General features: G+C 44.2%; 1 protein-coding gene across 6 annotated transcripts in view; it reads left to right on the top strand.

The window, feature by feature from the left end:
• SCMH1 (Scm polycomb group protein homolog 1) overlaps window positions 1–24,350 on the top strand; it is a 79,259-nt gene that overhangs the window by 13,146 nt on the left and 41,763 nt on the right. For all 6 annotated transcript variants that reach the window (XR_014785134.1, XR_014785135.1, XM_084815558.1 and 3 more), the window contains 5 exons: window positions 2,611–2,679; window positions 6,372–6,442; window positions 7,588–7,822; window positions 13,018–13,106; window positions 23,511–23,754. Coding sequence is in view for 4 of the 6 variants with exons in the window: in XM_084815558.1 (XP_084671684.1) it covers window positions 2,611–2,679; window positions 6,372–6,442; window positions 7,588–7,822; window positions 13,018–13,106; window positions 23,511–23,754 (708 nt within the window). In the remaining 2 variants the exon portion in view is untranslated. The remainder of the gene's footprint in view (window positions 1–2,610; window positions 2,680–6,371; window positions 6,443–7,587; window positions 7,823–13,017; window positions 13,107–23,510; window positions 23,755–24,350) is intronic.

Below are 24,350 nucleotides of genomic sequence, written 5' to 3'. Positions count from 1 at the left end.
ATTTATTTTAGCTGCAATTGTCATGGGCACACACTCCTGCGCTGTTGTAGCTTTTCCCCATTTGTCACTTTTTACATCTATCCTAACAAAGGTTTGTTCATCTCAAAATTAATAATGGCTGCTAACATGGCTTCTCTCATTGAGCACCAGATAATTGGCTGCTAGAGGTAATGAGCACCTGAACATTATACTACTCTGCAAGGGAATTCTTCAAATATCCCTAGTATGTTTTTGTTCCCCTCTCCCCATACCCATAGCTTCCACCTTGTTTTACAAAGTGATGGAGGATGAGAATGATACAGGAAGTCAGTTCTGGCAGACATCCATCATCAGCCTTATCTTTCAGCTGTTCTAGGGCTATCCTGCCTGTGCTTTCCCCAACTCCTAGCTGCTGTATCGTACAAGCAGGCACAGGGGAAGTGTCTCATAGAATCTAGATACCGTTTCCCTGGCATATCTCTGGAGTTGAGAGTAAAAAGATAGCTATGTTGATTTGCACAATTCATGCTGACCCTTCTGTACTAGCTTCTGTTAGACATGTGGGGATCACTCTAGAGTGAGCACAGATGATACTGCCCACATGTCTGAACTGTGAGGATCTGAAGGATGCATTATGCAGCACTCTGTCTCGCTCAGTCCCCACTGAGTGTTTCTGCAGCAAGCTTCTATTTGAGTGGGCAATGATTACTCAAAGCTACTTTATGACTAGCTTGTTCAGCTTTCTAGCAGAAATAGTAAGCGCACACAACTGGCTTCATTCAGTGTGCAAGTGAGAATAACTAGTGGAAACAGAACTGAAGGGAGGGGATATGAGAGAAGCACAGACACCCTCCAAACCGCCCAACCATCTGTTAAGCAGTGAAGGACACATCTTTCAAGTATTTGTCACCTAACTACTTCTGTTAAATAAGGAACATATTTTCTTAATATCTATAACTAGGGATCAAGAAATTAACTGGGAAATGTATTTTGATGTGTCAGAACAACTGAATTCCTGAGGAGCAGGAGCAAGGGAAATCGGTAGCCACATCACTTTGCGCAGTTGTATGCCTCTTAATCGGTATAGTTTTAGTCCAACAAGGGCAAGCATCATTAAGGCATGTATGTTTATCTAAATATTTTGTTGTATGTACATTTTAAAAAATACTCTTCTCTCTCCCCACCCTCACCCCTTTCATTTGCAAAACGTACACAGTTTCTATTGTATCAATATCAGAATCACTTGTAGATTTTTTTTTTTTTCCTGTAGACAAGGAACTTCTCTCCCTTACCATCAGGGCCATGGTTTGCCCTTGTGTGGTTGACTTTTAACAAACATATCTAGTTTGGCTCCCAGTCAATGCTTAGAGAAAAGGGGTGGAGGGAAGTAATTTGATAGTGCTATTTATTGGAGAGGGAGCCTGGAGAGTACAGTATTTTTACTATTACTATTATTAGCCAGAGCAGCTTACAAAGATCAATAATAAGACAGTCCCTGTCCTCAGACTTACAATCTAAACAACACAACACAAAAGGAAAAGGGATTGGAAGGGAGGAGGAATGTTTTGAATGAGCAAGGTTTGAGAATATGTGAGAAATCAGAAAGCTTATCTCATAATAAATGTATTGGTCTCTAAATTTGTTGGTGCTATAAGACTTTGCATTGTTTTAACAGAAAAACAGTTAAAATTACTTTCTCCAATTCAGTATTTTCCTATTTTTTTCCTATTGGAACAGCGTTACTAGTATTTTTGAACATATCACTTTGTTGCATTTCTGGGTAAGGGTCGATTTCCATAACTCTCCTGGAATGTCAAGAAGTGGGTTGAAGCAATCTGGTTTGCCATTTGGCTCAAAAGAAAACTGTTCTGTTTGTGTTGCATCATTATTAAAATAGCAAGGTTGTGTTTGGCTGCGGTGATGACATAAAGGCTCACTGGCAATTTTTCTCTCTGTGATATATTACTTAAATCTCCTGGGCCCAATCCATCCACAAAACAGCGTTAATTCCACCTCCCCCGTTAACCAGGTCCTGGGTGAGTTGCCAGATACAGGGGGTGGCACAGTTGCATGTGGGAAGTGGGGAAATATTGCCAAAGATGCAGCGAAATGTTATCCTGTTTTCATCAGTTTGCATCCTGACACATCACTAGAATTGTCAGTTGACTGACTGTTTGAATGATGTCTGGTGGGTATGGGGAGAGATACTTGCTTTTTCTTCAGTTCTCCTGAATCTCAGTAATGCAGCTGATAGGGATCTGAGAAATAAACAGAGACTAAGGAAAATAACAGTTTCCCCCTGACTGGCTTCTGATTCTCATGAAAAGGACAGATCTTCCTATTTGAGGCTGGCTTTTGAAACTCACCATTTTAAAACCAGTCTCATGATATTTTAATATGGGATTGGATTCAGTTTTTGCTTAATTTATTTTTACCAGGTGAAGGGAACTCTGGCCACAGCCAGTGACATCTTACATTGAAGTTTAAAACTACTTGAGCTTCACTAAGAAACAGTGTGCAACATGGGGTATATTTGTTTACTTATGAAGGAAAGCTGAAATAACTTGATTCCTCACTTACATGTTTGTGGGGTTATTCTCTCTCTCTCTCCCCCCCCCCCCCCGATTTTAGCAATAGACTGGAAAGATGGCAAAAAGCACAAGTATGGGCGCCTGTCAGAACCTCCTTCTCAGTACCAAGGTATGAACAGATTCATGTTGTTCCATTCCTCTTTTCCAAAAGAGCAGATAGTGTCTCCTCAGCTGACCCTAAAGGAGAGGGAATATAAAGTGGATAAAAGAATAACTTTTAATGGGCCATAAAAACATATGAAGCTGCCTTGGACTGAGCCAGACCATAGGTCTGTCTAGCCCCAGAGTCTCAGGCCGAGGCCTTCCCTATCCTTTTTACCTGAGATCTTTTAAATGGAGATGCCAGAGAGTCAGTCAAAGCAAGTGTCCTACCACTGAGCTATGACTCCTGCCTTCACTTTGATATAGGTCTGTGTAAACATTTGGGTTCTACAGAACTCTTCATTGGGCAGCTGTTTCTATTTAATGAATCTTTATCTCTGTTAGCAGATTATTCTATGCTAATAAAGAAGATGCTATAATCATAAACGATCCCCTTCCCTCCAAATAGTTTATCAAAATGCATAGTATTCATACAACAGGGGTGCAGGAGGTTGGTTCACACATGCATGTACATCACTGGATGAAGAGCTGAAGGTACAAGCTGCCTCCATTGAAAAGCATTGTATCGGAGATGATATGAAAGCTGTGTCTCTGGTGTTGGGTTTGGGATAGAATATTTACACATGCAAATCTCCACTTGATGTTACAGTTATTGTGAAGAACCTGACGTATGTGAGCTAGCCCAAAGAGAGAGGTGTTCTCTTTGGCTAATCCACATATGGAATTTCTCTAGAGAATGGCATCTACGGAGTTGGAACACAATTAGAATAAAACCAAACTTTCAGTGAATATCATTAGCAGAATCCCTAGTTGGCAAAAGGCCTACCTTAAATGTAAGCTTGTAGCTAACTCTGAAGACTCAGATAAGTCAGGGAGCTCATAATTAATTTGCTGGTTGTTATCATGGCTTGACCCTAATTTGTCTGAAATTCTATCACTGTGGGCAGCTTTCAGTTAATCACCCCAGTGTGTTTCAGCTACCACTGTGCCTCTGTGTGCATGCTACCTGTATATGAATGTCATTTTTCTCACTGAGTTACGCTTTTGTGTTCAAACTCCTATGGGGGTATATGATCATTCAGTGCCATGCAAAAACATGACATGGCCTGCAGCTTATGCGGCATGTGTAACTTCCGAGGAAGCAAATGGAGCAGTAGAAAGAAGAGCAAGTAATAGGGATAGCAACAACAAATCTGATAAAGATACCAGATGGACAAGCCTAGAGATGGCAGTGTTAAGTTAAAACAGCTGCAGCAGTTATGCCAACTACCATTAGTAGCTTTGCCAATATGCCATCCTACTGTCATTCTAAAGAATTAGGTTCTTGTTCCTTTATCTCTCTGGTAGTTATAAGCAGAGGGGACAATTAGTTGCAGCTGAAAGTCTAGTTTGTCAGAATGAATAATATTATTTACATAGTGCTTCAAACCTAGGTGCTGTGTAAAAATTAAAACCATGAGTCACACTCTGCTTGCAGGCATACAATCTACTGAGATAAGAACAAAAGGAAGTGGAAAGAAGAAATGGAGGGAAACCACTAGCTTATCTTGAACAGACAGCCTTTTCAGAGAATAGCCCCTAGTTATTACCAATCAGGGACACTCTTGAATCAGGAAGTAACAAGAAAGTTTAGCAAAGTGAATCTCTTACTGAGTGGTGAAGAAAGCCCTCTGCCTTTTTTTAAAAAAGGACCAGATTGCAAGTGATGAGAAAGACCTCTGCTGACTGAGATCCTAGAGACACTGCCAGAGTAGGGAATATTGGACTAGGTAGACAAATGGCCTGATTTGGTATAAAGCAGCATCCTATCTGTTAGCCTATGACCATGTGGAGGCAACTTAAATGATAACTGCATGACACAGCTGCTCCACCTGGCAGCCATTAATTACAAGTGGAGGTTTTAAGCAGAAACTGGATGTCCACCTATCATTGTGAGAAGAGTTTTTTCATTACAGTCGAATGTTCCTGGCGGTGGTATGGCAACTCTCCACATAGTGGAAGCTACCCATCTAGCAAGCCATTCTGGCACATTCATTGCCACACAAAGTCTTGGTGATGGCTACTAGTCTGGATGGATTTAAAAAGGGATTAGACAAATTCATGGCGGATGAGGCCTGCTTGCAGTCATTGACTATGGCAGTTAAATGGAACCTCCATGTCCAGAGCCAGTATGCCACTGAATGCCAGGTTTTTTTGGGGGGGGACTATTTCCTACATGCCCTGCTTATGGGCTTCCTGAAAGCCTATGGTTGCCCACTACAGGAAACAAGACATTGGACTGGATGGACCTTTGGGGCTTTTCCAGCAGGGTTCTTTTTCTGTTCTTACATTACAGTCAAACTGTTTCAAGTGGGTCAGCAAGGGGGAGTTGTGGCAGGTTGTATGTGTACATACAGCTTATCTCCTGCATTAAGTTAGTATGAACATATGGTGGGTGGCTGTGTAAGTGGGCTGTCAGAGAAAAGGCAGAGTATAGAAACTATGCTGCTACTGAAAAGAAGCTGGACAATGATCAAAATATAGTGAAGCGAATTGTTGCATAAAAAAGCATGAAAACAGAATTCTGCTAATTGTCTCGTGGGATAAAAATAGGCTTTCTGCATTGTAAAAGACATGTGCTGATCGTACAATAATGTTCCATGCTTGACACGGGGCATTATTAAAGGTGTATGGTACTTTGGCTTTTATATTACGTTTTGACTGCCTGTATCTGCAACCATAAACATTTTCATTTATCAAAATGTGTATTACCCTGTACAAACTTATTGAAAGCCTGAAACTTGTAATATAGGGAGAACTATTAATGAGTCTTCACTTGCGCTGTCTTTGCCTAATAAGTGGAAACAGAGATCTCTTGAACATTTAGATGCAAAGGAGCTAATACAGTACAGAGCTGGGGTGAGGGGCCATGCTTTATTTTTCATTCTAAACGCTAGGACTCTTACAGTGTGATCCTGAGCATGTTTTCTCAAATGTAAGGCCTACTGACCAGTGAGACTTAACTTCCTACTAAGTATACTTATGATTGAAGACTTGATATGTATGTCTCATTCAGTCACTTGCCTCTGGGTGGCAAAACAATGTTTTAAACTGGTTGTATATGTCATCTTCCCTAATGGTCCAGCTTCCATTTTGTCAAGAGAGTCAGCCACAAACTGTATGAGTCATGTGCAGGTTTCTTTGGCTTCTTAAAGCATGGAGAAAACCTTACGAAGAATGTCCAAAGAATAATGTGGAAGCTCATGCTGCAGTTTTACAGGTGAAGCAAACAAAGCAGGTCTGACCCTTTCAATCATTTCAGTGGGAGACCACCTAGGAACAATACATACGCTGCTGTGTGTTCTGGGGGTGGGGCATGGAGCAGGGTATAAGTGCAATACATAAACATAAACCTAGGTTATGCTTAAGGTATAAAACTTTTGCTGTTGGCTCTAGACTAACTTAAGTTTTGTCCATTCTGTACTCTAAACCTAAGTAGGTCTTTGCATGCAGGGGGCCCTACCAGAACCTCTGGCAGTTTGCTCCACCCACACAGAGTGTTGGTGGCAAGGTTTTTGTATTCTGGGCAAGGGGGAAAACAGGTCAGTAGTAGCTAGTACAATTATAGGTCTCTCATTAAACTCTGTGGAAGATGGATCATTTTCCAAAGTTGTTCTCAAAGCTTCCATTTCAGTCAACTTTTTTTTCTCCTTTACACAGGTCACTTTGCCTGGGATAAATACTTGAAAGAGACATGTTCCATCCCAGCTCCTGCCCATTGCTTCAAGCAGGTAATGGGGCATTCCATGTTGTAAATGAGTTGGGATGAAGGGGTCTGCTTCTAGTTGGCTCATCGACAAGTGTGGAATAGACTCCTGTACCTTCTCTTTGTGGGGGAAGAGCAACCAATGCAGGTACCCGGTTGTAAATTATATGAGAGAACAGAGCTGAAAAATAGGCGCACCCAGATGAGCAGTAAGGTTGATGAAAGAGCTTGGGGGTCTTAGTTCACAGGTGGGTTTGAATGGAAACTTCACATAACTCCCAATTTGAGCTATGTATAAATCTAGATCATTGTATATGCGACTTAAGTTGTACATTTACTTTAGACCGAAGTGGTCTTCCTGAGTTAAGAGGAGATCCCTGGGCCTAGAATGTCATATAGATGAGATACACTGCAGTGGTTAGGCAAAGTAGGTGTAGAAAGACTGAAGCATTGACAAAATATGTGCATGTGTGAGGGTAGCATGGCAATTTGATTTACTGTTTGTAGCAAATTGGGATGGTAGGAAGTGGAAGTTTAGTACAGCAAGGCTCCAGGCCAAAATTTAAGAATCTTTTCATGCCGTGTCCCAGGTTCCATTACTGGCATCTCCAGTCAAATTGGATTAGGTAGCAGGTAATTTGAATGACCTGCCTGAGAGCCTGAAGGGCTGCTGCCAGTCAAAGTAGACAATAGTAGGCTAGATGGATAAATAGCTTGACTTGGATAAGGCAGCTTCCTGTGACCCCATGAATGGTTGATGAAGGAAACAGGCACAGTGCTGGGATGTTGTGTGTGCTGCCGCACAGGGTTGAGAACAAGGAGTAAAGCAGTACAGGTTGGCTTGAGCTAATATTATGAAATTCTGCCTCTTCCTTTTAAAAGACATTCAGCTATGTTTTATTTCAAAAGCAAAGATAAGGGTATGGAAGAAAAGCTTTGGTTTTAGTGGCCCTAAGTGAGCATTTGGAGGACAGTTATTACTGTGGTGGTGGCTGGACTTTTTCCAATGGTTCCTTACTCCTGTTTCTTTCTCATTGACTACTGTGACATCTGGCTCTGAAGACTCTCTTGGCACTCAGGTGCCAGTTACAATTCAGAGGAGATTTGGGAAGGGGAGGAAAATTTGTGACTCAAGTCTTTAAGTGTGACTGAAAGCCTTGTTCTCCTCAGTCATACACCCCACCAACCAATGAATTCAAGATCAGCATGAAGCTAGAAGCCCAGGACCCAAGAAACACCACTTCCACTTGCATTGCTACTGTGGTGGGACTGACAGGTGCCCGTCTCCGATTGCGCCTGGATGGCAGTGACAATAAGAATGACTTTTGGCGTCTGGTGGATTCTGCAGAAATTCAGCCCATCGGCAACTGTGAAAAGAATGGAGGGATGCTGCAGCCCCCTTTGGGTGAGTTGAAGCCCTGTTTTCCCCAGGGATCACACAAGTAAGGATTGTTGTTTATCTAATTAAAAAAAGCATTAGAACTGCAGTAAACATCAGTGATATAGAATCATAGAATGGTAGGTTTGGAAGGGGCCTATAAGACCATTGAGTCCAACCCCCTGCGCAATGCAGGAATCCAAGTCAAAGCATCTCTGACAGATGGCTGTCCAGCTTCATTTTGAATGCCTCCAGTGTGGGATAGCCCACCACCTCCCTAGGTAATTGGTTCCATTGTTGTATTGCTCTAACAGTCAGGACGTTTTTCCTGATGTTCAGCCGGAATCTGGCTTCCTGTAACTTGAGCCCATTATTCTGTGTCCTGCACTCTGGCCTTCCTCTCTGTGACAACCTTTCAAGTACTTGAACAGCGTTATCATATCTTCCCTCAGTCTTCTCTTCTCAAGGCTAAACATGCTCAGTTCTTTCAGTCTCTCCTCATAGGGCTTTGTTTCCAGTCCCCCAATCATCTTTCTTGCCCTCCTCTGAACCCTCTCCAGCTTGTCTGCATCCTTCTTAAAGTGTGGTGCCCAGAACCAGACACAGTACTCCAGATGAGGCCTAACCAGTGCTGAGTAGAGGGGAACTAGTACTTCACATGATTTGGAAGCTCTACTTCTATTAACGCAGCCCAAAATAGCATTTGCCTTTTTTGCAGCCACATCACATTTTTGGCTCATATTGAGTTTGTGATCTACAAACAATTCCAAGATCCTTCTCACTTGTAGTATTGTTGAGCCAAGTATTGCCCATCTTGTCACTGTGCATTTGGTTTCTTTTTCCTGGGTTCAGAACTTGGCATTTAACCCTATTAAATTTCATTCTGTCATTTTCTGCCCAGCGCTCCAGTTTATCAAGATCACTTTGAATTTTGTTTCTTTCCTCCAGGGTATTTGCTATCCCACCCAATTTTGTGTCATCTGCAAATTTGATCAGCATTCCCTGCACCACCTCCTCCAAGTCATTAATAAAAAAGTTGAAGAGCACTGGGCCCAGGACTGAGCCCTGCAGCGCCCTACTCATTACCTCTCCCCAGTTTGAGAAGATACCATTGATAAACACTCTTCGAGTCCGATTCTGTAGCCATCTGTGGATCCACCTGACAGTTATTTAATCTGGCCCACTTTTAGGTAGTTTGCTAATCAGGATATCATGGGGCACTTTGTCAAAAGCTTTGCTGAAGTTGAGATATATTATGTCCACAGCATTCCCACAGTCTACAAGGGATCAAAAAATGTCCACAGTCCACCTTATCAAAAAATGATATCAGATTTGTCTGGCAGGATTTGTTCTTGACAAATCCATGTTGGCTTCAAGTAATCACTGCATTGTTTTCAAGGTGCTTACAGATGGATTGCTTTATCATCTGCTCCAGAATTTTCCCAGGGATAGATGTCAGACTGACTGGTCTGTAATTCCAAGGTTCCTCTTTTTTACCCTTGTTGAAGATAGGGACAACATTAGCCCTCCTCCAGTCATCTGGTTCTTCACCTGTCTTCCATGATTTCTCAAAAAACAATGGTTCTGAGAGTTCTTCTGCCAGTTCCTTTATTACTCTAGGGTGCAGTTCATCTGGCCCTAGAGATTTGAACTTATTCAAAGTAATTAGGTGTTCCTTGACCATATGCCTATCGATCTCAACCTGCAATCCTGCCCCTTCAGCCTGTACTTCAACTTTGCCAGTGGGGTCATAGACCCTCTTTTGGGAGAAGACTGAGCCAAAGTAGGAATTGAGCACCTCTGCCTTTTCTTTGTCCCCTGTTATCATTTTGCCATCCTTATTTAATAGCTGAACCACTATTTCTTTTCTCTGTCTTTTACTATGCACGTATCTGAAGAAAGCCTTTTTGTTGCTTTTAGCATCCCTCACCAACCTCAGCTCGTTCTCAGCTTTAGCCTTCCTGACGCCATCCCTGTAATACTGTGCTACCTGCCTGTACTCTTCCTTTGCAGCTTGGCCTTCCTTCCACTTCCTATATGTGTGCTTTTTTTATTTTCAGGTCATCTCTAAGCTTTTTGTGAAGCCACATTGGCTTCTTCTGTTGTCTTCCACCTTTTTTCTTGTTGGAATTGTTTGTAATTGCATCTTTAGAATTTCCTTTTTTAAAAACTTCCACCCATCTTGGACTCCTTTTCTCATTAGAGTTGCTTGCCATGGGACCTTACTGATCATTGTTCTGAGTTTATTAAATTTGGCTTTCCTAAAATCCAGGGTACGCGTTTGGCTACATTCAGCTTTTGCTTCCTTTAGAACCAAGAATTCAAGTATAACATGGTCACTTTCCCCAGAGTTCCCGTAATTGCTACTTTATCCACTAAGTCATCTCTGTTGGTGAGGATCAAGTCAAGGATAGCTGATCCTCTAGTTCCTTGCTCCGTTTTCTGTAGGAGAAAGTTATCAGCAACACACGTCAGGAATTTCTTGGAGGGGCCATGTTTTGCAGAATTTGTCTCCCAACAGATATCAGGGAAATTGAAGTCCCCCATTACTACTACATCATGTTTCCTTGAAACATTGGCTATTTGCTTTTCAAATGTTTCATCCTCGTCTTCTGCTTGATTGGGTGGTCGGTAGTAGACTCTGACCACGATGTTCCTTTTATTCTTTGCTCCATTTATTTTAACACTGATGCTCTTGATGGGGCTATCAAGCTCCTCCTCCTGTATTTCTGTGTAGAGATATGTATTTTTAATATATAGTGTAAGTCCACCTCCCTTTCTGTTCCTTCTGTTCTTTTTGAACAAGGTATATCCTTCACTTGCTGTATCCCAGTCATGGGAGTCATCCCACCAAGTTTCAGTTACACCTATCGAGTTGTAATTTCCCTCCTGTATTAAGAGTTCAGGTTCATTCTGTTTGTTTCCAATACCCTGGGCATTAGTATATAGACATTGAAGACCATGTGCTTTATAGTCTGGCTTTCTTCCTACATGTTTTTGAAGACTTATTGGGCGCTATTAGATCTGTTCTCTCCGTTTTGGTGCATAAGCCTTCATCCATTGTTACCCCCAACTTTATGTCTCCCTTCCCCGTAGGATTCAGTTTAAAGCCCTCCTGATGAAGTTCTTCATGCTGTGGCCAAACACATTCTTCCCAGCCCTTGTGAGGTGCAACCCATCCCTTGCCAGCAGCTCATGTTCCAGGAAGTATAGCCCGTGGTCCCAGAATCCAAATCTCTAGTGTCGGCACCACCTTCATAGCCAGTCATTTACCCAGAGTATATGATAACTGAATATATGAAGCACTGTAGAGAAGGAAGGCTTACTTAGAAGTATCTACCTGTCCCAACTCTTGTTTCTTTGGAGGACATGGAAACAATGGATCATACCATCAGCTGTTGAAAATAGGTGCATTTTCATTGCTGACAATAATGATTTGCACGTTCACTATGAGCCCTTACCTAGTTTGCTACAGACCCCTCCTGGCTTGACAGTCCCTCTTTAATAAGGACCTCCTTTTCTCCTCTTCTAGCTTTGGTGAATTTTCTTTTGCACATTGCTCATGATTGAAACTGAAACTGTGTAAGGGACTGTACTATGAGAAATAAAATCTTGTCATTGTAATGCCCTCAAGTTTGAAACTGTAATGAATAGGAGATCCCCAGGATGGCTTGCTGGCTTCAGGGGTTGATTTCACTACAAGTTGGCCCTGTAGGTTTAATGAAGTTCACATTTTACATAGAGACTGTGATTTGACTTGAACTTCATCCTGCTTCTGCTGTAGCCTATTACTTGGACATGGTTGACTGTATGCAGGCATATAGCTTAAGATGAGGATATTGAGATGATTAGACCTGGACTTCACCATGCAGGTGAACTAAGCTCCGTCCAGTTAGTACCACATCATCCTGAGACAGGCACAGCTGATCACAAAATGGAGTTGGAAGGGACCCCTTATTTTTGTGTAGTCCATGCATTCTCTGTCAGCCTTAGAGTGCCTGTGTTGTGGAGAAAATAGTTCTCCACTTTTCCAATGGTAATGAAGACTATCTTGCTAACAGGTCCCTAAAAATTATTAGCCCTCATTCATGTTTCTTCTCTGCATAGTGTTTCATAAGCACCTTAAAGCTTAGATCTTGGAGGCTTCCAAGTATCCAGTGCCCTGCTGAGCTTCTGCCAGCAGGGCCAGAGGAGCAACAGAGGTGATTTTTGCCAATCTGTGCTCCTTCTATGAACTTTTCTTTTAGACAGGCCTTTGAGCCCATCTACAGAAGGCATGCTGCTGGAGCTGGAGAGGCTGTAGGATTTCTTGTATCCTGGCCTCTCCCCTCCCCACTCACCAGAATGCCCCCCTTTCTTTCCCTCCAAGGTCGCATTTGCAACCTCAGGAAGCTGCTGGAAAGCTTCTTTCCGCTGCGCCTGCAAGGGGGTGGGGGAAGGAGATTGAAACTTAAGAGTCCCCTCCAGAGGTCATAGCAGTCTCCATGGCAATGGCATGGGCGGGGAGGACTCCAAACAGTCCTATGTTCACAGGTAACCAGTTAATGGCTATCTGCAAGTGTGAATTAAAAACAGATTGAAATGTTCAAAAAGACCCATGATATAGTCCTCCATTCAAGTGTACCTCAGGTTGTACGTGGCTGATCACTTCTTTGAACATTCTAGTATGCAAAAAGTGACACAACTGGAGTGTTGGATTTTTAGGGTAGAATTCTTATCCTTTCCTTTAGTGCAGCACAGTAATACTACTGGGGTTGGTGGTAAATGGAATTAGAATGAGAGAGTAGTTGTCCAAGTCTTGATACCATTCTTAAGTCCATCATAAATCTACCATACATCAACAGCCACCACTACCTGATGGTCCCTTTATTCACCACAAGGCAATCTAAAATCACCAGTTAGTGTCTTATACACCAGCTCAGACGTCCCAGGTCTTTTGCATTCCTTTTCAAATATCTGTTTACCCTATCTGTTAGAAAACTACTCAGAAGGTAACATCACAAAGGATTAGGAAATAGCATAAGTTAAATTGATCTTCTAACTTGGAATCACTCAAGAACAGACTTGCTTAATTTTTAGTAGATAAATGTTTTGTGAGACTGTTTGCTAAATGCTGCAATGGAGACATCAAGGTGTCTTCATAATGGAAGGATGGTTAGTATGGATAAGATGTCCTCAGCTGCTGCTGTGCTGTTTATGGCCCCTGTCTCTGTTTGTTTCAGGGTTTCGGCTGAATGCTTCCTCTTGGCCCATGTTTCTCCTGAAGACTCTGAATGGAGCAGAAATGGCTCCTGTTCGGATTTTTCATAAGGTACTGTAGTGTATTGCCTACATCGTTCCTAATTCTGAAGATGTGATAAATGAGTTTGGTTACCTCTGTGCTTGGTGTTCCATTTGTCTGGAAGGTGCTAGGACTGAGGCTTTCTTCCAGTGAGGAGGCATACCTCCTGCTTAACAGGACTCTCATATTCAAAGAGGTGAATATAGATAGGAAAATCCTAAATTTCTGAAAGAATGAAGTGAATGTTTGGCTGAAGTTTGTAATTTTGATGTGTAAGTGTCTTGAATGGCACTCCTAGTAACTTTTTACAGGTGGGTGTATATGTAGGCCAAAGAGGTAAATCTAGGGAGAATTAGGTCTAGGTAAAAGGCAAAGTGGGTTCAGGACAGAAGCAAGATTGAATCCATGTGGACATGGGTACAGACAGACAGGAAGAAGGTAAAAAAGGCAAGGCTGGGAATGTTATTTTGGGAGAGATAATAATTCAAGTTAACAGCACATAGTAAGGCATGCCAGAGAACCAGTGGTTGGCAGGCTGTTGTAGGGAACCAGAGCTGTCAGTGTCCCTGTTCAGACATAATATTGAACCCTAGTTGTTCTTTTTCATGGTCTGTATGCATCACACATATGGGTTCTGCGCCTGTGCGGAGCCTCAGTTCAGGAAGCTTCTATAGCCGAGGAATTTTGGCAGGAACCCCTACCTCACCATCCTATTGTGCATGTCCCTAGTGGGTTCCCGCTTATTCCCTCAGTTCTCTTTCGACCACCATCACGCGCACATTGTAGGGAACTTATCTCATCGTTCATTGATTTTAAAATGTTCCTTCCCGATGAAAAGCTGAGGGTTTTTTCTCTTCTATCAAGTATTTATCTCCGTCTCATTGTTTTAATTTCTTTTGTTTTCACGACCTTGGTGATTGCCCTCACGGGCGTTTGGCTCTCAAGGCCCCCTTTCAAAAGTGCAGGGCAAAACTGCTGTCCTCAGATGAGCACTCTCTCTGCCTGGTATGCCTTGGTGATGAGCACATCGTTGAGGCTTGTCCTCATTGTAAAGCCTTCTCGAAGCAAGCAAGAAGAAACAGGTCAGATTGGCTAAAAGCTTCACTTTGGAAAAGGGCGCTGGAATCAGTAGAGGAGCCAAAAGATACGGCAAACCCGCCAGTCTTGCCCTCACATAACCTGCCTGCTGCACAGGAGCCTGCTCCAGTGTTGGGGTTGCCATCCCCTCAGCATGTACTCTGCCAAGTACACAAGATCCCACTCCTCCAGGCTGATCTTTGGCACTTACACTGGCAAAAAGACTAACAAAAAAGGGTAAAGTCTCTAAGCAGGCTAGTCTGTCTTCTTCACACTCAGAAAAGAAGAAGAAAAAGACTTCTAAAGAGTCATATGATTTTGCTCTGAGTCAAGCATTAAGACCCTTGGGTTTTTTTGTCTCTGTGTGAGTGCCTTGTGACAGGTATTGGTCCATACAGGCTGTGTTGGCCAACACTCCAACTCAGGATGAAGAGCCAACCATCCTGCTCATTTTGGTACACACCTCTTGGGATCAACAGTGACCACTGTGTATCCCACTGCTCCACCAACGCCTTCTAGTCAGATGCAGTCGCCTGTACCGACAGCCTTACTCGCTGCTTTGCCAATGCTATTTTCACCTAGTCTGATGGTGAATCCTAGGCAGGAGGGGGATCCCATCCTGATAACATCTACGTTGGAAGGCAAGATCCGGGACCCATCTCTGATGGAACTGATTCCTTGACCACCTCGTCATTATGGGTTGGAAGGCCATAGTACAGCCTGTAATTGCTGTCTACATTCACTGGATTCAGTGTGGTCATGTGCCTCCACTACAAGAGGTCATGCCCCTAGTTTTTACGAGTGAAGCTGATATTGGGAACAGTCTAGATCACCACTCTTGGAGTGGGACAGCCGTTCGGCATGGGTCGTGTGGTACAGGAGACCCCAGGATTGGGGTGACTACTGTAATGAGCTGCACAGCCAGTACCGCCCTTGCCATTCTTATCCTCCCTATTGGGGAGAAAGTTGATACAGTTGACATCCATCAGCTCCCGTGTCCAGGCCTCCAGGACAACCAGTCATTCCTTGCCCTTTGCCACTGTACATGCCGCCTATTCAGCAGCCGCCGCCAGTTCAGCAGCAAGACATTCAGCCTGCCTTACTGTCTGTCCAGCCACAGACGACTCAGCAGCAGAATGTTTTGCCAGTTCTATTACAGCCACAGACGGTTCAATTACAGGCCACTTTACCTGTTAACCAGCCACTGTCTGTACTACCCTTTGGTGCACAAACTAATACAGGTGGCGCTTAATCACTCCCGATGGAACTAAGAGAGAAGTCCCTACTAGGTCAGGTCCATTCAGGGGAGTCTCCACTGTCTGAAACAGAGGATTACTGGTCCGATACTATGTCTCCATCTTCCTGCCCTCTCTCCATCTCCTTGCCAGATGTGATCGTTGGCTCCAGTAAAGCCATATCTCTGTCAGAGGATTTGGGACAATTTTCCAACCAGATTCTTAGAATGGCACAGGCTTTGGGTCTAGAGACTCAGCAAGTAGCCTCCACAGCGCAAGACCCCATTTTTGATTTGGTAAATGCAGAGTCTTTCAGACCGGTGGCCATTCTTCTACTCTCAGCATTAGAACAAACCATCTAACAATCATGGAAATCACCTTCTACTGTGCTACCGATATCTAAGCGCTTGGAGGGTATGTACCATCTGCAAGAGGCCAATACGGAGTACCTCTTCAAACATCCAGCCCCAAATTCAATGGTCATTGAAGCCACACAGGGCAAGGCCTGCAGCACTCACTCCTCTTCAACTGATGCGGGCAGACCCCTAGATTTATACAGCGATGGGCCTTAAAATATCAAACCACCAGGCAGTAATGTCAGGGTACTAACTACAGCTATGGGACAGAGTGGGCCATCTTGAGCATCTTCTGGATGACAGGAAGGAGCTGGGTCGCCTCTTCCAATCAGAGGCTCTGAAGCTGTCCAGGCAGCAAATAAATACGTCACACTACCAAGTTGATTGCCACTCACAGGTGCTAGTTGGATCTGTAGCCCTATGTCGCCACGCCTGGTTGAGGTCATCCAGTCTCCCACAGGAAACCAGAAACCGTATTGAGGACTTACCCTTTGATGGGCAAGGCTTGTTGTACACAAAAACTGATGAAGCACTCGATTCTGTACAGAAGGCCTATACCACGATGCGTTGTATGGGTTTTATATTGCAGCAACTTCCCAGGCAACAGCACTATTTTCAGTCATCTGCCACTCAGTACCAACCTCATCAGCCAGCTACAGCACAACATCAACAACAACAGTCACAGGCAGGGCAGTCGAAGAAAATGTTATCAACTTCAAAATTCCGCAATTATCGCAGGAAACCCGACAGCAGAAGTATGCGTCACCTTTGACTCACTTCCTGCCATCCTTCCTTGCCTTGGGGCCCAAACACCCATTTTTGGACCAGACCTGTCTGCTCACCATCCAGCTTGGCACAACATCACATCGGACTCCTGGGTCCTTGCAATGGTCCGGAGGGGCTACCGGATTGAGTTCGAGACCCTCCCCCACCCCTTCTTGGTACCGTGCTGGTGACTGTTCTGTCCCTGGACCTCCATACAGAAGTTCAGACCCTCCTAGAGAAAGGGGCAATCCAGCCTGTCCCTCAGACTCAACTTCAGGATGGTTTCTACTGAAGGTACTTCACGATACCAAAGAAGGATGGAGGGCTTTGGCCAATCATGGACCTTTGACAGCTGAACCTGTTTATCTCACCCAGAAAGTTTTTCCACATGGTTTCTCTGACATCTGTCCTGCCTCTCCTCTCTCGAGGAGATTGGTTCACCTCTATTGACCTCAAGGACAGCTACTTTCACATGGCCATAGAGAAATCGCACCAACGCTATCTCCGCTTTGTCATCGGTACTGACACCTACCAGTTCAGGGTGCTAGTCTTCAGTCTCGCCACTGCCCTGGGGGTATTCACCAACCGTGTGGCAGTGGTCTGCTCCCACCTGCAACTGCAAGACGTAGAAGGCTACCCGTACATAGATAAGGGGCTGTTGGTGGCGTCAACAGAAGATCAGCTTCTTTGGTCTATAGAGGTGATCTACAGTTTCCTTCAGGAGCTTGGACTCTATATCAGTGCAGAGAAATCACATCTTGTACCGACATAGCAGATTTAATTTATAGGGGTGTTATTGAACTCCCAACTGGGCTGCACCTTCTTACCTGACACCAGGGTTAAGGCGCTGACTTCCCTGGCATTAGAACTGCAAATGAGCAGATCTACCACAGTACCCAAAGTCCAACGCCTCCTGGGTTTCATGGCTGCGATGACAGCTGTCATTCACTTCCCTTGATTGCATAGGAGACAACTCCAAAACTGATTCATACACAACTTCAGCACCAATTGGGACGCCCATCAAACCAGACTGTCTGCCCCCGGATGTCAGAGACTCTCTCCAGTGGTGGTGAATATCAAGCAGTCTAACCCAGGGCATGCCATTCCTTCAGCCCTCTCCATCTAGGGTTGTGACTACGGATGCAACACTCTTGGGATGGGGAGCTCACTGTCCAGGCCTCATGATCCATGGACAATGGGTGGCCAATGAAGCCACGCAGCACATCAGTCTTCTGGAGTTAAGAGTAGTGGACAAAGTGCTTCATGTGTTTGAACTGGACCTGGTGGGGAGACTGGTCCAGGTCATTTCAGACAACACAACTGTCATCGCATGTTTGAACAAGTAGGGAGGTGCCAGATCTCTCTTGTTGCTCAGCCTTAAGCTCCAGATCTTTAACTGGTGCATAGCCCGTCGAATTGGACTTGTGGCGATACATGTGGCTGGTGTCGACAGTGTCCTGGCCAGTCAGCTCAGCCGGACCATGCTGACATCCCACAAGTGGGAGTTGGACAGAACAGTTCTGAACAGCCTCTTCCAGCTTTGGGGGATGCCAGAAATTGACCTTTTTGCCACAAGGGAGAATGCAGTTTGCACAACGTTCTGCAGCAGAGCAGGCCAAAGCCTGGGATTGAAAAGCGATGCCTTCGTATTTCAGTGGATAGCTGTTCTAACTGTTTCCTCCATTTCCACTAATGACCAGGGTCCTAGCAAGGATTGTGATGGGTGGCACAGACTGCATCATCGTGACACTGTGGTGGCCACACCAGCCACGGTTTGCCCCGCTACTCAAGATGGCAAAGGGTCAGCACCAACAGTTCCTGTCGCACCCATCTCTCCTCACGAGAGAGAATGGCCAAATCCAACACCCAGACCTAATAACTCTCTGAATAACAGCATGGAAGATAGGGCGATGGATGCCACTTTGGCTGTGGCAGTGATCCAGAGGATTCTGAATGCCACCCATAAGCTGTCTACGCAGTGTTCTTATTCAAGAAAATGGGCTGCTTTTTTTTGGTCTTTGCTCACGAGCAGGGTTTTCACCCACACTGGTGCTCTTTGCACCAAATTCTCCAGTTTCTTCTGTCCCTTTTTGAGAATGGACTCAAATTGTCATCTCTCAGGGTTTACCTCTCCGCTGTTTCTGCATTTCACCCTACTGTTGAGGGATTTTTCGTATTCTCTCATCTGAAAACAAAAAGATTTCTGAAAGGGATCAAAAGTCTACCACCACCAGTCTGCTCTGCGGTACCGAGCTGGAGCCTTTCTGTGGTGCTTAAGGCACTTTCATCAAAGCCTTTTGAACCGCTGGCAACTACAGACCTACGCATCCTATCGTGGAAGGTGGCATTTCTGGTGGCCATTACATCTGCCACCAGATGATGATGATCTGCCACCAGATGATGAGACCCTCAGGTCGGAAGGTGTCCAATATACTGCTAGGGAAGAGCAGAGGGAATTTCCAAGTAGCGCCAGAAAGAGTGAAGCGGCTGGGCCAAAGCAGAAAGGACACTCAGCTGTGGATGTGTCTGGTGGTGAAAAGAAAATCCGATGCTGTAAAGAACAATATTGTTTAGGAACCTGGAATGTCAGATCAATGAATCAAGGTAAGTTGGAGATGGTCAGGCATGAGATGGCAAGATTGAACATCGACATCTTGGGAATCAGCAAACTCAAATGGACAGGCATGGGCGAATTTAATTCAGGTGACCATCATATCTACTACTGTGGGCAAGAATCCCTTAGAAGAAATGGAGTAGCACTCATAGTCAACAAAAGGGTGGGAAAAGCAGTCCTGGGGTACAATCTTAAAAACGATAGAATGATCTCAGTACGAATCCAAGGCAAACCATTCAACATCACAGTAATTCAGGTCTATGCCCCAACCACTGATGCCGAAGAAGCTGAGGTTGATCAGTTCTATGAAGACCTACAACACCTTCTAGAACTAACACCAAAAAAAGATGTCCTCTTCATCATAGGGGATTGGAATGCTAAAGTAGGAAGTCAAAAATTCACCAGGATAACAGGCAGGCATGGCCTTGGTGTACAAAATGAAGAAGGACAAAAGCTAATAGAGTTTTGCCAAGAGAACACGCTGATCATAGCAAACACTCTTTTCCAACAGCACAAGAGACGACTCTACACATGGACATCACCAGATGGTCAATATCAAAATCAGATTGATTATGTCCTTTGCAGCCAAAGATGGAGAAGCTCTATACAGTCAGTAAAAACAAGACCTGGAGCTGGCTGTGGCTCAGATCATGAGCTGCTTCTTGCAAAATTTCAGCTTAAATTGAAGAACGTAGGGAAAACCACTAAACTATTCAGGTATGACGTAAATCATATCCCTGATGAATATACAGTGGAGGTGAGGAATAGATTTCAAGGATTAGACCTGATAGACAGAGTGCCTGAGGAACTATGGACGGAGGTCCGTAACATTGTTCAGGAGGCAGCAACGAAATCCATCCCCAAAAAAAAGAAATGCAAGAAAGCCAAGTGGATGTCTGATGAGGCTTTACAAGTAGCTGAGGAAAGAAGGGCAGCGAAAAGCAAGGGAGAAAGGGGAAAATATATCCAACTGAATGCAGAGTTCCAGAGAATAGCAAGGAGAGACAAGAAGGCCTTCTTCAATGAACAATGCAAAGAAATCGAGGAAAACAACAGAATGGGAAAGACTAGAGATCTCTTCAAGAAAATTGGAGATCTCAAGGGAACGTTTTGTGCAAAGACAGGCATGATAAAGGACCAAGAAGGCAGGGACCTAACAGAAGCAGATGAGATTAAGAAGAGGTGGAAAGAATACACAGAAGAACTATACAGGAAAGATCTGAATGTCCCTGATAGCCATGATAGTGCGGTCACTGAACTTGAGCCGGACATCCTCGAGAGTGAAGTGAAGTGGGCCTTAGGAAGCATTAGTAACAACAAAGCTAGCAGAGATGACAGTATTCCAGCCGAGCTATTTAAAATCCTAAAAGATGATGCTGTTAAAGTGCTGCATTCAATCTGCCAACAAATTTGGAACACTCAGCAATGGCCACAAGACTGGAAAAGGTCAGTTTACATTCCAATTCCAAAGAAGGGCAACGCCAAAGAGTGTTCAAACTACCACACAATTGCGCTCATTTCACATGCCAGCAAGGTGATGCTCAAAATCCTACAAGCTAGGCTTCAGCAGTATGCGAACCGAGAACTACCGGAAGTACAAGGTGGGTTTCGAAGAGGCAGAGGAACTAGAGATCAAATCGCCAACATTCGCTGCATCATGGAGAAAGCAAGAGAATTCCAGAAAAACGTCTATTTCTGCTTCATTGACTACGCTAAAGCCTTTGATTGTGTGGATCACAACAAACTGTGGCAAATTCTTAAAGTGATGGGAGTACCAGACCACCTTACCTGTCTCCTGAGAAACCTGTACGAGGGTCAAGAAGCAACAGTCAGAACCAGACATGGAACAACCGAGTGGTTCAAAATTGGGAAAGGAGTACGACAAGGCTGCATATTGTCACCCTTCTTATTTAACTTATATGCAGAGTACATCATGAGAAACGCCGGGTTGGATGAATCACAGGTCGGAATTAAGATTGCCGGGAGAATTATCAACAACCTCCGTTATGCAGACGATAACACCCTAATGGCAGAAAGCGAAGAGGATCTCAAGAGCCTCTTGTTGAGGGTGAAAGAGGAGAGTGCAAAAGCTGGTTTGAAACTCAACATTAAAAAAACGAAGATCATGGCATCTGGCCCCATCACTTCCTGGCATATAGAAGGGGAAGAAATGGAAGCAGTGACAGATTTTACTTTCTTGGGCTCCAAGATTACCGCAGACGGTGACTGTAGCCATGAAATTAAAAGACGCTTGCTCCTTGGGAGGAAAGCTATGGCAAACCTAGACAGCATAGTAAGAAGCAGAGACATCACCTTGCCGACAAAGGTCCGTCTAATCAAAGCTATGGTTTTCCCAATAGTAATGTATGGCTGTGAGAGCTGGACTATAAGGAAGGCTGAGCGCCGAAGAATTGATGCTTTTGAACTGTGGTGCTGGAGAAGACTCTTACGAGTGCCCTGGACTGCAAGGAGGTCAAATCAGTCCATCCTAAAGGAAATCAACCCTGAGTGCTCATTGGAAGGACAGATACTGAAGCTGAAGCTCAAATATTTTGGCCACCTAATGCGAAGAGAAAACTCTCTGGAAAAGACCCTGATGCTGGGAAAGACTGAAAGCAAATGGAGAAGGGGACGACAGAGGATGAGATGGCTAGATAGCATCACCAATGCAATGAATATGAACTTGAGCACACTCCGGGAGAGAGCGTAGGACAGGAAGGCCTGGCGTGCTATGGTCCATGGGGTCACGAAGAGTCGGACACGACTGAATGACTGAATAACAACAATTACATCTGCACACTGTGCCAGTGAGCACTGTTCCCTCTGAGTAGACCAGCCTTATCTCACCTTTCACCAAGATAAAGTGCTGCTTAGACCTGACCCTGCCTTTTTACCTAAAGTTGTGTATGAGTTTCATTTAAATCAAGTTGCTGTTTTGCTTGCTTGCTTTGCTTCTCCTTCCACACCTTTGGAGTCGACCATGCATATGGTCAACATTTGTTGTGCCCTGGCCTTTTATAAGTGGAGGACTGAACAATTTCAACTGTGGCCCCACCTCTTTGTCTGCTACAATGGCAAGTTCAAGGGCCAACCTCTCTCAACTCAACTCTTCGCATCTTGGGTTGTTAAGACTGTTGAGCTGTCGTATGACCTGGCTGGGCTCAAACTGCCCCCATCCGAGTTCACTCTACTCATGCAGTAGTGACATTGGTCACATTCGACAGGGGTGTTGCCATCCCTGAACTGTGCCGCACAGCTACCTGGTTGACACCATCCATTTTGTAAAACATTACGGAATGGACGTTCGGGCTAGAGCTGACTGTACTTTTGGTCGTGCTGTCCTCTCTTCTGTATTGTAATAGGACAGTGACCCACCTCCGTTGTAAGTTAGCTTGCTGCTCACCCATATGTGTGATGCATAGGGAGCATGAAGAAGAAAGACAGCTTGCTACCTGTAACTGGTAATTCTTGGAGTGGTCATTATGCATTTACACAACCCACACCTTCGGTGTCATAGTCAAGTTTAGTGGTGAGTACCGAAGGTATTTTTTGTGTAAATTTCTCTCAGTTACAAGGCCACAATGTCAGTCTCAAGGAACTGAGGGAATAAGTGGGAACCTGCTAGGGACATATGCACTAGTACAGTGACGGAGGGGTTCCTGCCAAAATTCCTCAGCTACAGAAGTTTCCCAAATCAAGGCTCTGTGCAGGCGCAGAGCCTATATGTGTGAATGCAGAGATGACCACTTGAAGAACTACAGTTACAGGAAGCAACCTGTCTTTTTTCATCTGGGGGTATGTGTGTGTTTTTTACTGTGGTGGTTACTGTAATGCTCATGTCCAGGTGCTACCTCTGCTCCTTCATTGTCATATGTTCTTCCCCCTTTCCAAAAGGGCCCTTGGGTACTGTCCCACACAGTTCTGCCTTGCCATCCTTAACCAGTTCAGACAACTTTTAATCAGAGTTAGCAAAGTCTGTTGAGTGAACTGGGGTCAGCAACTTCATGGATTAAGTATCTGCTTATATCCTAGTATCTCAGACTAGGTTGATAACAGAAAATTAATCTACATGCTATTTTGGGGGTGTAAAATTAATCTGGTTCAAGGAAAATAAGCCAGAGTTCACCTTTCATCTGAACCTGGACTGTTGAAGCATTTGGGTTGTTTTGAAGTAGAACTGTAGAGTAGCTTACCAGTAGCTGTTTCCTGATTCTAATGTGGGGGTTGCTGAGAAACTGGGGCTAATAAGTCTGCAGATAAGTCAGTTCCAGTCTTACTTCATTACATATCAGCAGAATAGGGCTGTGGAGTGACTTATGTGTGCATATATACATATGGTAATTGAGCTATAGCTCATACTATTTTTTTCCTGGGTCCTTCCCCCTAGGAGCCACCATCTCCATCCCAGAACTTCTTTAAGATGGGGATGAAACTGGAGGCAGTGGACAGGAAAAACCCACACTTCATCTGCCCAGCCACCATTGGTGAGGTGCGAGGTTCTGAGGTCCTCATCACTTTTGATGGCTGGAGGGGAGCCTTTGATTATTGGTGCCGCTATGATTCTCGTGACATCTTTCCTGTTGGCTGGTGTTCGCTGACTGGTGACAACTTACAGCCCCCTGGAACAAAAGGTAAAAGAATCCTATCACTTATCCCTGAAAACAGGGAAAAAAGTGGCTGTGTAGGGTCAACATAACAATGAGCACATGTTTCTGATGGAGGGTTATTTACTGTAGCTTAAGTACCTTGTTAAAGTAAGCTAACCTTAGGGGATGAACAAGAGCTAGTTTGCTCATCTGTCTTTCTTTCAAACATATAATTGTAGGTCTGCCTCACTGTCTTCTGTTGCCCAAAGGTGGATATCTTTTAACTTTCCTGGAAATTACTTAGAGGCAGGATGATATCTTCTACAGACATTTGGCCTTTAAAAGCTTGCTTTGAGCAGCAGTTTGTATGTAATGTGAAAGGTAGGTCTCAGTGAAAAACTACCTAAAACTACTTAAAAAAGGCAGGTCTTGGTGAAAAACTATCTGAGTGAAAAACTACCTACCTCTCCTCCTCTGCACCCTTTTCTCTTATTGTCTTGGGTTCTGTAAATATCAAAGTAATGGGATACTTTGAAGTCTTCCCAGTAGTCAAGGTTGTGCTGGTCACTACAGCCAACACCAACATATTTTGCTTCCTTCCACTACTAAAGAGTACTCCAGCTTATGTTCTCCACAAACAT

The sequence above is a fragment of the Heloderma suspectum genome, chromosome 10, assembly GCF_057233095.1.
Source record: "Heloderma suspectum isolate Gila_16-S chromosome 10, 16-S_ref, whole genome shotgun sequence".
Lineage (NCBI taxonomy): Eukaryota > Metazoa > Chordata > Lepidosauria > Squamata > Helodermatidae > Heloderma > Heloderma suspectum.
Note: the sequence above shows the minus strand (reverse complement) of the source record. Positions and strands in the feature narration are given on the sequence as shown.